This window comes from Agrilus planipennis, unplaced genomic scaffold, assembly GCF_000699045.2.
Source record: "Agrilus planipennis isolate EAB-ADULT unplaced genomic scaffold, Apla_2.0 scaffold68, whole genome shotgun sequence".
In the NCBI taxonomy this organism is placed as follows: Eukaryota; Metazoa; Arthropoda; class Insecta; order Coleoptera; family Buprestidae; genus Agrilus; species Agrilus planipennis.
In genome coordinates, this window is record NW_020439033.1 from 1,165,010 (window position 1) to 1,178,326 (window position 13,317).

The 13,317-nt window shown below is 36.5% G+C and overlaps 2 protein-coding genes across 2 annotated transcripts in view; one reads left to right on the forward strand and one right to left on the reverse strand.

Moving 5' to 3' along the window:
- LOC108732831 (chymotrypsin-C-like) lies at window positions 1-11,827 on the forward strand. The gene is made up of 6 exons (XM_018463812.1): window positions 1-214; window positions 4,443-4,543; window positions 6,192-6,298; window positions 6,927-7,072; window positions 8,559-8,839; window positions 11,630-11,827. Exons 1-6 carry the CDS (start codon window positions 67-69, stop codon window positions 11,804-11,806), a joined length of 960 nt encoding a protein of 319 aa, XP_018319314.1. The 5' UTR covers window positions 1-66; the 3' UTR covers window positions 11,807-11,827.
- The window catches only part of LOC108732830 (scavenger receptor class B member 1), a 21,233-nt gene continuing 19,722 nt past the window's right edge, over window positions 11,807-13,317 (reverse strand). The window contains exon 6 of the mRNA XM_018463811.1: window positions 11,807-12,929. Coding sequence (XP_018319313.1) covers window positions 11,961-12,929 — 969 coding nt within the window. The 3' untranslated portion in view covers window positions 11,807-11,960. The remainder of the gene's footprint in view (window positions 12,930-13,317) is intronic.

Genomic DNA, 13,317 nt, shown 5'->3' on the forward strand with positions numbered 1-13,317 from the left:
AAGCAATGATATATCCAATGTTTCACTGTCTCTCTCTTTCGACGAATAAGTCTTGTTGGGGGAGCAATGCTTCTAGATGATCGCAAAATTAGACATCATCATGCTACTGTTATGGGTAGCCAGCTGCAAATCGCGCCGTTACTTCTTCACTTATTGTTATTGTTATTGTTGTTAATAGTGCCGTCGTTCTCTGGGTCAATGTCGTCCGTACAAGGTAATGATTCTATCGCGTTTTATTTCTTCCTGTCGACCTTATCATTGTTTTCTTTACCTTCTTCCAATCTCCTTTTATCTGTGAAAAGTGTTGGGAGGTGGTTTGAATTGTGCATTTGTTTTCCCGTTTGAAGTGCCAAAGCGAACATGTAGATGTGTACGAGTAATAATTATATGCAAATAAATGAGAAATGGTTTGTAACGTTTCAAAAGAGTTTATACAAAACCCTTCGGTATTGTTCCGACTTATTCAGTTCCTACATCGAAATCATACTCATACCTACGGTGGATAATGGTTACTCTGACTGCACAAATTGAAACAACTTTGTACAGTTTTGTATTAAATCTTTTGAAGGATTTAAAAACATGTTTCCTTTATTTGCATATTTAAAAAATGTTTCGCAAGAAGCTCACTAGTGACATAATGGAATTTAATAATTATGAACAAAAGTCAAGTGCAAGTTTGCCAAAAAATTAGTGAATTTTGCGTACGCATTCTTTTTCTATCAATTAAATCTAAATATGTTTTATCAAGTTTCTATGTTCTTTTTCTGTATAGCGATCTAATATCTGCACCAGCTACTACTGTAGATATTTACCCTAGTATATTTGTTTATCGTACACTAGCGCCCCGCCCCAGCTTCGCAGGGGTGGAATGCTGATACTAAATGTATTTTTGTTTTGTTTAGAATATTATTACATTCACAGTTTTTTTGTCATTAGACAATACAAACCGGCCGGTACCGCTGCAACCGTTATGCCCCTGCAGTTTAAATCTGTAATATCTTCGAAAATATTCATTTAAGTTACATGCTGTAAAGGTCCATATTGATGTATATTAAATGCACAATGTATTTAAGGTACTTAATTGAATAAGAATTAATGTTGTGTTGCTTACAATCGCTTCGTAAATAAGTCATTATTGCTCATAAAAAGTAAAGGATAAAAAATGGTTATTGTGGGTTATCCCTATGAGATGGACATATACCATCGCGGACTTTTTTGTAGACCTTTTTAAGATGTACAATACTGTAGTACATTATTTTGTAGGGTTCAGCCAGCGTTTGCAATGTAAGCGCAAAAAAAATGTGTTTATTTACGACATCACATTAGAAACCTCTAAAATTATCAGTGTTCCCTACTATATTATGGATGTATTATATATATATAAACCTTCCTTTTGAATCACTCTATCTTTTAAAAAAACCCGCATCAAAATCCGTTGCGCAGTTTTAAAGATTTAAGGATACATAGGGACAGACAGCGGGAAAGCGACTCTGTTTTATACTAAGTAGTGATTGTATATTTGTTTGAATTTTCATATGAATTAATAATTTCACTTTACACACGATTTGATTCAATGCGAATTAACCATAATTAGTTAAAATATAATTAGTTGATTCACATACAATTTATCAAAGCATTATCGTAATCAGATGCGAGACATTAGTAATGATTTTAGCTAATATTTCCTTTTTCTTCATTATATGTTTTTGTTCAAGTCAGAATGAAATAAAACGGTTGTCAAAGTAGGCTTTACATTCGAATGTGATAAAGTAGGTAAGTACCTAAACGAAGATTTACTAATTTAAGTTTGTGATCTAAAACTGTAAATTAAATTCTGGTGCAAATTGTGGATTCTCGGTTCCTTATAAAAACTTACCGCCTGACTTTTTGTCGATGTTTGTGGTTACGGTACTGCAAATAATTAGTCCATTTCAATTAAAAGAACTAGTTACTCGTAACAGGACAACTTCATTTGGTACAACTTATTTGTTATTGTATGACTGAAATAATACTTTTACGACAGGTGAGACATGATAGATTACAAAATTTTGAAGATCTCAAGGATGGATATACTTTTGGTCAGTTGTTTTAAGTAAATCCTTTTTCAAAATGCTTACTTTATCATATACCTACTTCATACCTACATACTATTTTTATAAGTATTACAAGTTGTGAGTACATATTTTCAAGTTTCCCGTTTCCAGCACAACGTGCGGGAGATTCCTTTTCAAGATAATGACATAAACATGTTAAAAGCGAGCGTGAATCGATGATTGTTACCGACTGTAAATTCTTTACCGAATAAGACTTTTACTTTCCTACAAACAGTGAATAAACATGCAATGTGTACTTACCTACTTATGCCACGTACTTAATTCGTATTTACGGTTTCTTTATGTTTGCTTTCACATTTTCAAACTCGCTAACGTATTATTCTCGCGCTTTAACGTAACACAGAAGCTATAAATGTAAAGTAAACCTTGCAATCCTACACCCTACCACCCCTCCGAATTAGTTGAGCATTAAATAAAATAATTCGAAGTGGTCTGTATTCTGTCGAAACTGCCAGACGCGGATCGCGATTTCGATCTTTTTGGATCTCATCAGCGCGTCGCAGGCAGCTCCGACAGAACACAGACCAACTTTTACCTGTTGTCTTAACAGTGCGTTTCAGAAAATACTACAAACGGCACAGTGAACGCCATCTGTAGCACGATGCTACATTTTAGGATTACGTATTTTTCAACAAGGTCCACTTGTGTGGATATCTGCTTGCTGAAAACGAATCCTGGCGTAGCCAACCTCAACGTGATAGGCACGTTAGCTTAATCGAATAAAATAATTCGAAGTGTCACTGTGCCGTTTGTAGTATTTTCTGAAACGCACTGTTAAGACAACAGGTAAAAGTTGGTCTGTGTTCTGTCGGAGCTGCCTGCGACGCGCTGATGAGATCCAAAAAGATCGAAATAGCGATCCGCGTCTGGCAGTTTCGACAGAATACAGACCACTTCGAATTATTTTATTCGATTAAGCTAACGTGCCTATCACGTTGAGGTTGGCTACGCCAGGATTCGTTTTCAGCAAGTAGATATCCACACAAGTGGACCTTGTTGAAAAATATGTAATCCTAAAATGTAGCATCGTGCTACAGATGGCGTTCACTGTGCCGTTTGTAGTATTTTCTGAAACGCATAGTTGAGCATTGTTTACCAAAGTACAAATTCAGTGGTGACAAAAATGATACAATAATTGTCACTCCTGTAAGCATTCATAGTCAATAAAAAAACTGCACGAACGGAAGCAGTCACATTAATATCAGTATTCACTTCTCATGGACAGCCTTTTTCATTGCTTTGACGCCCAGGGGCTATGTTGGTAGCCATGGCAGAATCCTATGAGCTAGCTATGGATTTCCGTTGCTCGAAAATCATTAATTATCTTTTTACGTGTATATATATAGATAGACATAAGAAGTTTTAAGCCCAAGTGGTCAAATCAATCATAACTCTATAATGTACAATTAATTTTAATTTGATGAACAAACGATAGCGTAAGTTCATGTTTTTGAGAACCCTATATTCTAGGCTTTATTTAACAAGATAAGAAACAGGTGAGAGCGTAAGCAATATACTCAAAGGACTTGTTCTGATCTTTTTTCTCTTTGTTTTAATCTGGAATCTTAGAGCGCTTCTGATTGCACCACGCTAATGCGCGAGTACTGTACTTTTCTGCATGAATATTGTACGAATGTCCCGTTTGAAGAATAAGAATTGCAATGTGGAAATGAAAGTGTTTCACTGATTGATTTATTATATTTCATTTAAGTAGACATTTTATTGTTCGTGAGCTCGTAGAATATTATTAGCGGTTTTACTGTATTTACGTATGTATCTGGGTTACTCTTTATATGTAAATGCAATATATGTACATATTATATTTGTATATTGTACGTGTATCTGTTACAATACAATAGGATAAAGACATTTAATTATTTTGTATGTACTTCTTATCGATCCAGTGCAAAAGAAATCGTTTAATTCTTGCTTAGAATTCTATTAAATCGTTATGAAAACGTTAAAGGTGCTCTTATTTCATTCGATTTTACTGCTTTAAACAAAAATAAAAAGAAGACTTTAGAGACCAGTTGATTTTCTAAAAGCGTTTTCTTTATAGATTTTCTAGATACGAAATGATCATGGAAGCGCTCATTTCTATAGCATTCTCTGGTTTATTTTTGTTTAAAATTTTCTATTCTGCCCTTTTCATGAGTAATTTATCTAAACGAATTTGTTCCAGTGCAGTGCATTAGAAATGTCACTTGGGAAATTATGTTATGTATTTTTGTATGTTTGAATACAATGGCTACGTTCAATGTTTGGAATAAATGTTACGTATCAATTCATCTAAATAATATGTTTATTGTCTATCGTATGTTTTTTTAGAATGTGGAAGAAGCGTTAGGAGATCCAGACAACCGCGCTACGGTTCTTTGGGGCGAATTATTCATGGGAAGCAAAGCGTTCGAGGCGCGTGGCCTTGGCAGGTAATAAAGCTTCATGCTTCAAATATGTACCTATACGTACAGACAGATCTTAATCAATGTCTACTTGCTCAGATTCTCAATATGAAGTCTAAAATACTTTTGAAACTTGCATTCAAATTTGGGTTTAGTGTAAATCTTGCATCCTAGTTCGAATTTTAGTAGGAATGGTGGAAAAGTATAATTTAGTAAAAAAGGGTTGGAACTGGATAATGAAAAATCGAAGGTTATGAATGTTGGGGAAAGCAGAGGAAGAAAGGGAAGGGAAAAACAGAAAAGTATGGAACGGAGTAGACGTAGAAAAAGTGAGGAATTATGCGTATCCTAGATAAATGCTAAGTGGTAATAATAGGGACGAAGTGCATATTACCAACCAAGTGGTAGTAGGAAGGCTAATAATGAGAAGGGTATGGGAGTTAGGTCAGAGATTATGTAAATATAATTGGGCTAGAAGACTGATGCTATTTAATGTGATGATGAGGAGTATAGTGTGTGCAGTGGAAATACGTATGGGGTTGGAGGAAAAAACAGGTATTGTAATTAGAGAAAAGTAAACCATGTGTGTATGTAATGAGAAGTGAGACTAACTGTAGGAAGATATGCGAAGAAACGATACAAAAGATGGCGTGGTGAGCGCCATCTGTAGTACGTCTGGCAGTTTCGACAGAATACAGACCACTTCGAATTATTTTGTTCGATTATGGTAACGTGCCTATCACGTTGAGGTAAGCTACGCCGGAATTCGTTTCAGCAAGTAGATATCCATATTTTTAAATGGACCTTGTTGGAGCATGCGTAATCCTACAATGTAGCATCGTACTACAGATGGCGCTCACCACGCCATTTGTGGTATTTTCTAAACCGCGCTGTTAAGACAGCAGGTAAAGGTTGGTCTGTGTTCTGTCGAAGCTGCCTGCGACGCGCTGATGAGATCCAAAAAGATCGAAATCGCGATCCGCGTCTGGCAGTTTCGACAGAATACAGACCACTTCGAATTATTTTGTTCGATTCAAAAGATAGTAAAATATAAGAAGTTGGGGAGGCTGGAAGAAGAGGATTTTGAGGAAAGATATATGGAGGAAGTAGGTATTGGAAATGGAAACATTGCAGGGATTGAAAGTTATTCAGGAGTATACGAGGGAGTAGTTAAAGGAAGGAACAAATATAGGGTAATGGATGTAGAAGAGATGCAGGGAAATTTTAGAGGAGAGGATTTAAGAAAAACAGAGGAGTCACGATAATTGGTGAGGTTGAAGGAGATTTTGCGGAGGGACTGGCAAGGGAAATGGATACCAACCTATTTAGAAGGAGGGAGATAAATAAGCGTAATTAGAAAAATTTAGGACAGGGAATGAGTGTAGGGGATATAATTATTGGAAATAGGAAGAACACAAACGGTGTAGAATATGTGAAACATGGAAAGAATGCTATTAATTGGTGAATGAGGATGGAGGTGGGCTGAGTTTTAAGGAATAGGGGGTTGTTTTGGTTTTTTAGAACATTGGAAGAAGTTTGGCAAAGAAAGGTAGTGGGGTAGGGGAGAATAGATGAGTTCATACAAATGAAGTATTAATAAGTGTAAGATATATAGCAAAACAACTTTATGTTTTAATAAAAGCTTAATATACTTTTGAAACTTTCTTTTTCTCAGGTTTCTTTACAGCTTCTTCACCCACAATTCGGATTTTTAGGACACTGGTGTGGCGGGGTTCTAATTTCACCGAAATGGCTTTTAACGGCGGCGCATTGTATAAACAAGTAGGTAATTTGTAAATAAAAAATCAGTCATTAAAACGCATACATAAAGACAGTAAAAATAAAAAGTTCTTATGACTAAATGGTTTAGCAATATACCCAAATATTGTGTAATCGAAGTAAATCGATGTTATAGAACGATTTGTAATATCATTTTCAATACACGTCAGAAAATAAAATCTTTAATGTTGTATTATTCACGCAGACCTAAGACCCTCTTGTAGAAAGTATCTTACGGCCTTTGAGCACACCAAAACCTTCCCTTCTGTTTATGATGGTTAAACAATAAATATTACCGTGTAAATTAAGTGTTATTGAACATGATAACAATATCCAAACGATGACATTATTTATAATTCCTTTAAGCATAGATAAATATATTCTTGCAGGCCGATGTGAACCCTAAATTTTAACTATTCTTTTCTCAATGTCCATCGACTGCCCTACTTTTATTCCATTTTGTAACACGTTAAAGGGCAAATACTGTACTTAAGTGCACAATGTAACTTCTTGAGAGTGATTATTTTTCAACTGTACATTAACTGAAACAACTGGAGAGAAAGAAGTTTTAACTGCAGTAATTAATAATGGTATTTGTTATTTACCATAATGATTTCATTTTACATTCCAGTGATCTTTTTAATCTTCCATTGGCGGCGCTATGGACAGCCGTATTAGGAGAATGGGACCAGCAGGTAGAAGAATACTCTGAAGAGCGGATTCCTATTGAAAAAATAATCCTTCATGAACGATTTCATCACTTTCAACATGACATAGGTAAAAATTTACCTTTTTTCAAAATAGTTAGAGCTTGGCAGGCTTTACAAGGATTTACTTCTACCATCTTACTATCAATATTTAATTGACTGTTTCGGTAAATCACTATATATATTTTGTAACTTTTATAATAAAAGGAAATGGTGGAGGCGCCGGGCATACCGTTAACATTCACAAAGCTAAATCCACATGTAGGGATCATTTATAAAATACCTTCGCGAATAAGAAAGAAGGAGAGATATTGCTTAGCGTGGCGAGATATTAAAAAGGTGAAAGGGGGTTAAGGAAATATGTTCGCAGCTTATCAATTTTAATTTAACGTTTTTATTAATTTGGCATTCTCATTGCATTTTTTAATCACAAGAAATCGTCCATAGAAAGGGGGTACGTTTTGTGTCGTAATGTTTGTTAGGGGGGTCGCCGAAAGTGTTACTTAGAGGATGATCTAAAGTTGTTGACGTTTTTATAAAACTGAAAAACATTATAAAAGATTAGTCGTGCGAACATCTGTTTCCTAAAAAAAAGGAAATGAATTTACAAAATATTGGAAAAAAATTGGTTTCTTTCATCTTTACTGGCATCACACGCCAAATTACACGGAACTTTTCGTGAGGGTACCATCTTACGGTCAGTAAAACCCTGTGCAAAACAAAAGTTTTCCATTTGAGAACAAAGTCTAAAATTTTTAGAATAAACCCGCTGATTCTACATTAAAAAGATTTGTTACGACAAACATGAATGTGTAGCAACCTAAATGGATATTTGTGGTTCGTTCAATTCAGTAAAACGATAAGAAGATAATCTTGAAGCAACAACAAAAGACAATTAATAAACGTAGATGTATTTCCTGAAATTCATTAATTATACATGTATGCAGTTAAGCGTTTACATTTATAGTCAAATAAATCAAAACGTGTACGCATCTATTATAATATTACAAACTCCTGTAATGTGTGATTATCTTCAATTACAATACAACACATATTATCATACAATTAGCATTTTACAAATTCAGTTAGCTACTAGTTCTTAATGCTAATACTAGTCAAACATTGTTATAATATAGATGGCAGTACACTGCGAAATACTGGATGTTAATCAACTTGCTAGAACGGAGTACCTTTTGTTTGGTCTGTGAATCATCGAAACCAACTTTCGAATTCATGATCCACATGTGGCGATTTTGAGAAATTTATAACTGAGTTTTTCATTACTTTTCTGTAAAGTGAGACGATTATTTCTTTATCATTACGATGTTATGATATCGTCAATCCAAATGCTGATTATTGGAGTCGCATCTCTACTTCTTATTCCTGTCCAATGTTTGTATTTCCCGAAAACTAGAAAATCCCACATCCCTAACTATTTTTCGTCTAAGTTTTCCTCTTTACTCCAATTTCTGCTTCAAATACGCCTCTACCTAGCTCTTCACGTCTCAAAAGGTATTCTATCATCCCATCTCTCCTTGACATTCTCATTTTTGTAGCTCTGATGAAATTATCGCGTTCCGTGCAAACTTCAGGAAGTAGCAGAATCCGAATTGTTTGTCTTCCATCATCCCGTTTGACTTATAATCAAACGACCCACTGTATCGCAACGGGATGGGGAAGAGACGCTGAAGACGGCCATCTTTCTGGAAGGCTATTGGAGTCTCACATTCCCGTGCATGACAACGCCGTTTGTCGGGAAAAGTACGGACACTCTGTTTCAATAAAGTCGGGACATCTGTGTGCGGGACATCTGGATGGATCGACTGGGACTTGCGTAGTAAGTTGATGTTTATGATGAACGCTTTGAACTCACCTTATTTTAATTTGCTATTTTTGATTTGTAACATCTTATACGGCGATAATGTAAAACTCTCTAAAGATACATAGTTCCCTATGTCCAGGATGTAGATTATCTTTTCAGCATGTTTCACCCGAATTCGTTGCGCCCCTAAGACCCGTTTTTGGTAATAAACATCCAAAACCATAAGTGATGGATCTCCATTCTATTTAATACTAGGGTCAATCGAAAAGTCCCCGGCCTGACACATAGATGGCGGCACCAGAACTAAATCCATGTTTTTCAGTTAGTCCTAACCTTCAAAAGACGCGTCTATAAATTTGACGGCTGTCGGATCATTAGTTTGTGAATTATAGCATTTTTAGTGAAGCAACTTTTGTTATTGTGAAAAAAATGGATAAAAAGGAATTTCGCGTGTTGATAAAATATTGCTTTTTGAAGGGAAAAAATACAGTTGAAGCAAAAACTTGGCTTGATAACGAATTTCCGGACACTGCCCCAGGAAAATCAACCATCAAGGATTGGTATGCTAAGTTTAGACGTGGTGAAATGAGCACCGAAGACGGTGAACGCAGTGGACGCCCAAAAGAGGCTGTTACGGACGAAAACATTAAAAAAATCCACAAAATGATTTTGAATGACCGTAAATTGAAATTGAATGAAATAGCAGACACTCTACAGATATCAACGGAACGTATACATCACATCATTCACGAATATTTGGGTATGAGAAAGCTCTGTGCAAAGTGGGTGCCGCGCGAGCTCACTTTTGACCAAAAACAACGACGAGTTGATGATTCAGAGCAGTGTTTGAAGATGATCACGCGTAATAAACCCGAGTTTTTGCGTCGATATGTGACAATGGATGAAACATGGCTCCATCATTTCACTCCGAAGTCCAATCGACAGTCATCGGAGTGGATTGCACACGATGAACCCGCTCCAAAGCGTGCAAAAACGCAACAGTCGGCTGGCAAGTTTTGGCGTCTGTATTTTGGGATGCGCGTGGAATAATTTTCATTGACTACCTTGAAAAAGGAAGGACCATCAACAGCGACTATTACATAGCTTAATTGGACCGTTTGAAGGACGAAATCGCCGAGAAACGACCGCATTTGCAGAAAAAGAAAGTCCTGCTTCACCAAGACAATGCACCGTCTCACAAGTCAGTGAAAACGATGGCAAAAATTCATGAATTGGGCTTCGAATTGCTTCCGCATCCACCGTATTCTCCAGATCTGGCCCCCAGCGACTACTTCTTCTTCTCAGATCTCAAAAGAATGCTCGTTGGGAAAAAATTTTCGTCGAATGAAGAGGTGATCGCCGAAACTGAGGCCTATTTTGAAGCAAAGGACAAATCGTACTACAAAAACGGTATCGAAAAGTTGGAGGATCGCTATAATCAGTGTATCACCCTTGAAAGGAATTATGTTAAATAAAAAAAACGAATTTTGCAAAAAAATGTGTTTTAGGCCGGGGACTTTTCAATTGACCTGTTACTTTTGGATTAACCTTTGTATGTATCTTTCCCCATAAAAAAACGTTACATAGAAATTCCGGAGGCCACATGGAATCTAATGCCCGTTAAGTTGAAAGATAATAATTACTTTCGAGCAATATGATTAGTTTTGTGATAGTCAACTTTTTTTTATAGGAACCTGTTCGCTTTACCTTCGTACTAAAACGAGAAATTGGTCAGGGTCTTTCGTTAATAAAATTAAAGTTTTACATTAATTATATCAATGTCTGTAAATAAGTAAAAATATACGCTACATAACGCAATACTTATAAATAGTAAGTACTGTGCTTTGGGTCACCGTATAAAGAATGCGATTGTTAAATGAAGACCCTTTTGTTATTATTTCAAAGGGATTATTTTATCCGGGAACCCGGAAATTAGTCGGGTTTCGGGGACATGTAGGCATAATGTACCGTTGAGCACTGACTAAGGTACAAATTTCCACGATTCCTGAAGGAGGCTGAAAAGGACATTTCCCCCTCCCCTTCCTTCCGCCACTCTGCACTTTCTAGTTCGATCGTATAATCCGTCCACCAGCATAAACTAATGGAAATAAAATGAAGTTTTGGTTTTTATTTTTACGTACATACTTTACGTAATCACACTTCTTAACGCTGGTAGAATTCATTTGCTTGAGCATAAATTTGAATGTATTGTTTCCATGTTTTGTTAATCGGTAGATAGTTTGTTTATCAATTAACTGTAATTATGATTAGCAAAAACATCATTGCGAATTAACATTTCTGAAGCAGAATTATACAATTACACAAAACAAAGGTTAATTAGCAAAACAATTCAAATCGAATTATTTCTCATGTAACTGCAAATAACATTAATAATGTTTTAAGTCAGAGAGTATTCATAGCATCTCTTCTTCTGTTTCTTTCGCTTTTTTTCGTTAGTTACACTTTTGAAAGGAAAATATATAAAGACGAAATATAAAGAGGTCTGTTTGTCATACTGGTATTGGAACGGGTGCTCGAAAACATCCTGGACAGACGATGCTTTTCACTGTCTTAAAGCACTCCTCAGTAAATATTCGTTGGAAAATGCTTGGAAAGATAGCTAAGGAACAAAGACAAAAATAACGAAAGGGCATTCCACTGTGTTTTAAATGTATTTCAGTACTTCTGGTTTATTTTGGTCATTGTTCCTTTTAATAACTATAGACTTTTATAATGGAAGATTCGTAATTAGAGGTGGTAGGTGCCTCATATTTATAATCAATAAATGAGTTGCGTTATTTACAGGGCGACTCAGGAGGCCCTTTGCAATGCGCCTCCAAAGATGGTCAGTGGATACTTGCAGGAATAACATCATTCGGTTCCGGTTGTGCTAAGCCTGGATTTCCAGATGTATATACACGACTGTCCTATTACTTACCTTGGATAAGAGCGAAGATGCATTCGTCAAATAAAATAACTTAGTAAAGTGATTTTCATTTATATAAAAATAATTTATTCAACACTACTTAACCTAATAATCCCTACATATTTACAATTGAAAAAAATCAGTCTGTTCCTCAATAATTATACAATTATCACTTCTCACTGGCATTTAATCTAATTTTGTGATGCATGTCTATTTTCGTATCATTATCTCATCTGGACATAGTAAGTCGTCCTTGGTCAAGGGCACGATTCTGTAGTTTATCTTGGGCCTGCGCGTGTCTTGTGGGTTCGAAACGGCGAATAGAAATTTATATGCTGTTGACGACACAATTATAATAGAAGAAAGCGCGAATACGTACATCATAACCTCTTGAACAACGGGCAACACGTGGTAAAGTAAGGTTAAGTACAAGTAAATGCTCGAAGGGATCTCGTTGGCGTTAAGTTCCACCCAAAACAACGGTAAGGTGAGATTGTTAAAAGGACGTGTTTTGTGGTTATATTTCGTGTCTGTCATCCTAAGGTTTATCTGAATTTTCATATTCGCCTTCAACGGTAGACCCATTTCGGGATGGATTATGAATTTCGTGTTGTGCTTCTCTTCGTCCGGGGACAATCCATCCACGTCTGCTAGTAAAGATGGATCTGCGTTTAAGAAATGCGGCTGCGACATGACGATCGGTATGTCATAATAGCACGGTGTCATGTCACCAAGGCCTCTCGGCAAGCAGTTACCGTTGAGGCAAAAACATTGATTTTCGGGATTTTCGGAACCTTTCGCAAGAAAATTGTCGGCAACCGTGTACGTATAACTGTGGAAACCTTCGTTGGTATACCCTTCGCTTTCGTAGACGAACGGAACTGGTCTACAGAAGGCCCGTCTGTATAATTTAAATGTGGTGTTTCGTTTTAAATGACGAGGAAAGATAAGACCTTCAAATGTGCCTTCAACTAGGTTGCATCTGGAATTTTCTTGAACCGTTTCGTTGCCTTGAGGTTCTTTGTAGCCCCACACTTTTAAACCAGGAGACCCGTTCCAACGTTGAATGGCGTATGCCCGCGTTCTTTCCTCAAGGGTGAGCAATGTGTTTTCTGATACTTTTTTTGACGGATCGACGCTTATGGTAATGACGTTTGATGAGTTATCCAGAGCCAGGAGCTGTAAAAGAAAAACGAACTGGTAAGTGTACCGTACGTTACCTAAGTTAAATGTTGATGAAAGTAACCGGGGTTTGAGGTATTCATTTGTTTGAAATTAATTTATTAAAAGAAGCTGTTGGAACTGGCAACACTCTTAAACTTGATACGTAGGTATTTGTCATGAAAAGAGTTAATCTCAAATGGTATAGCGACTTTCATTATTTCCCAATACAAGCTTCATTTTTTGACGTGACAACGTCTTATAATTCGATGGAGCCGGCTGCACGCACGAAAAAACATGACTCATGCGGCGTTACCTCGCTCTGAGGCGTTCCATTTAAGGCTCGAAGTGCAAGCGAGAGCGCGGAACGAGCGACAAAGAGGCACAATCGGCCTCCGCGTTCGGC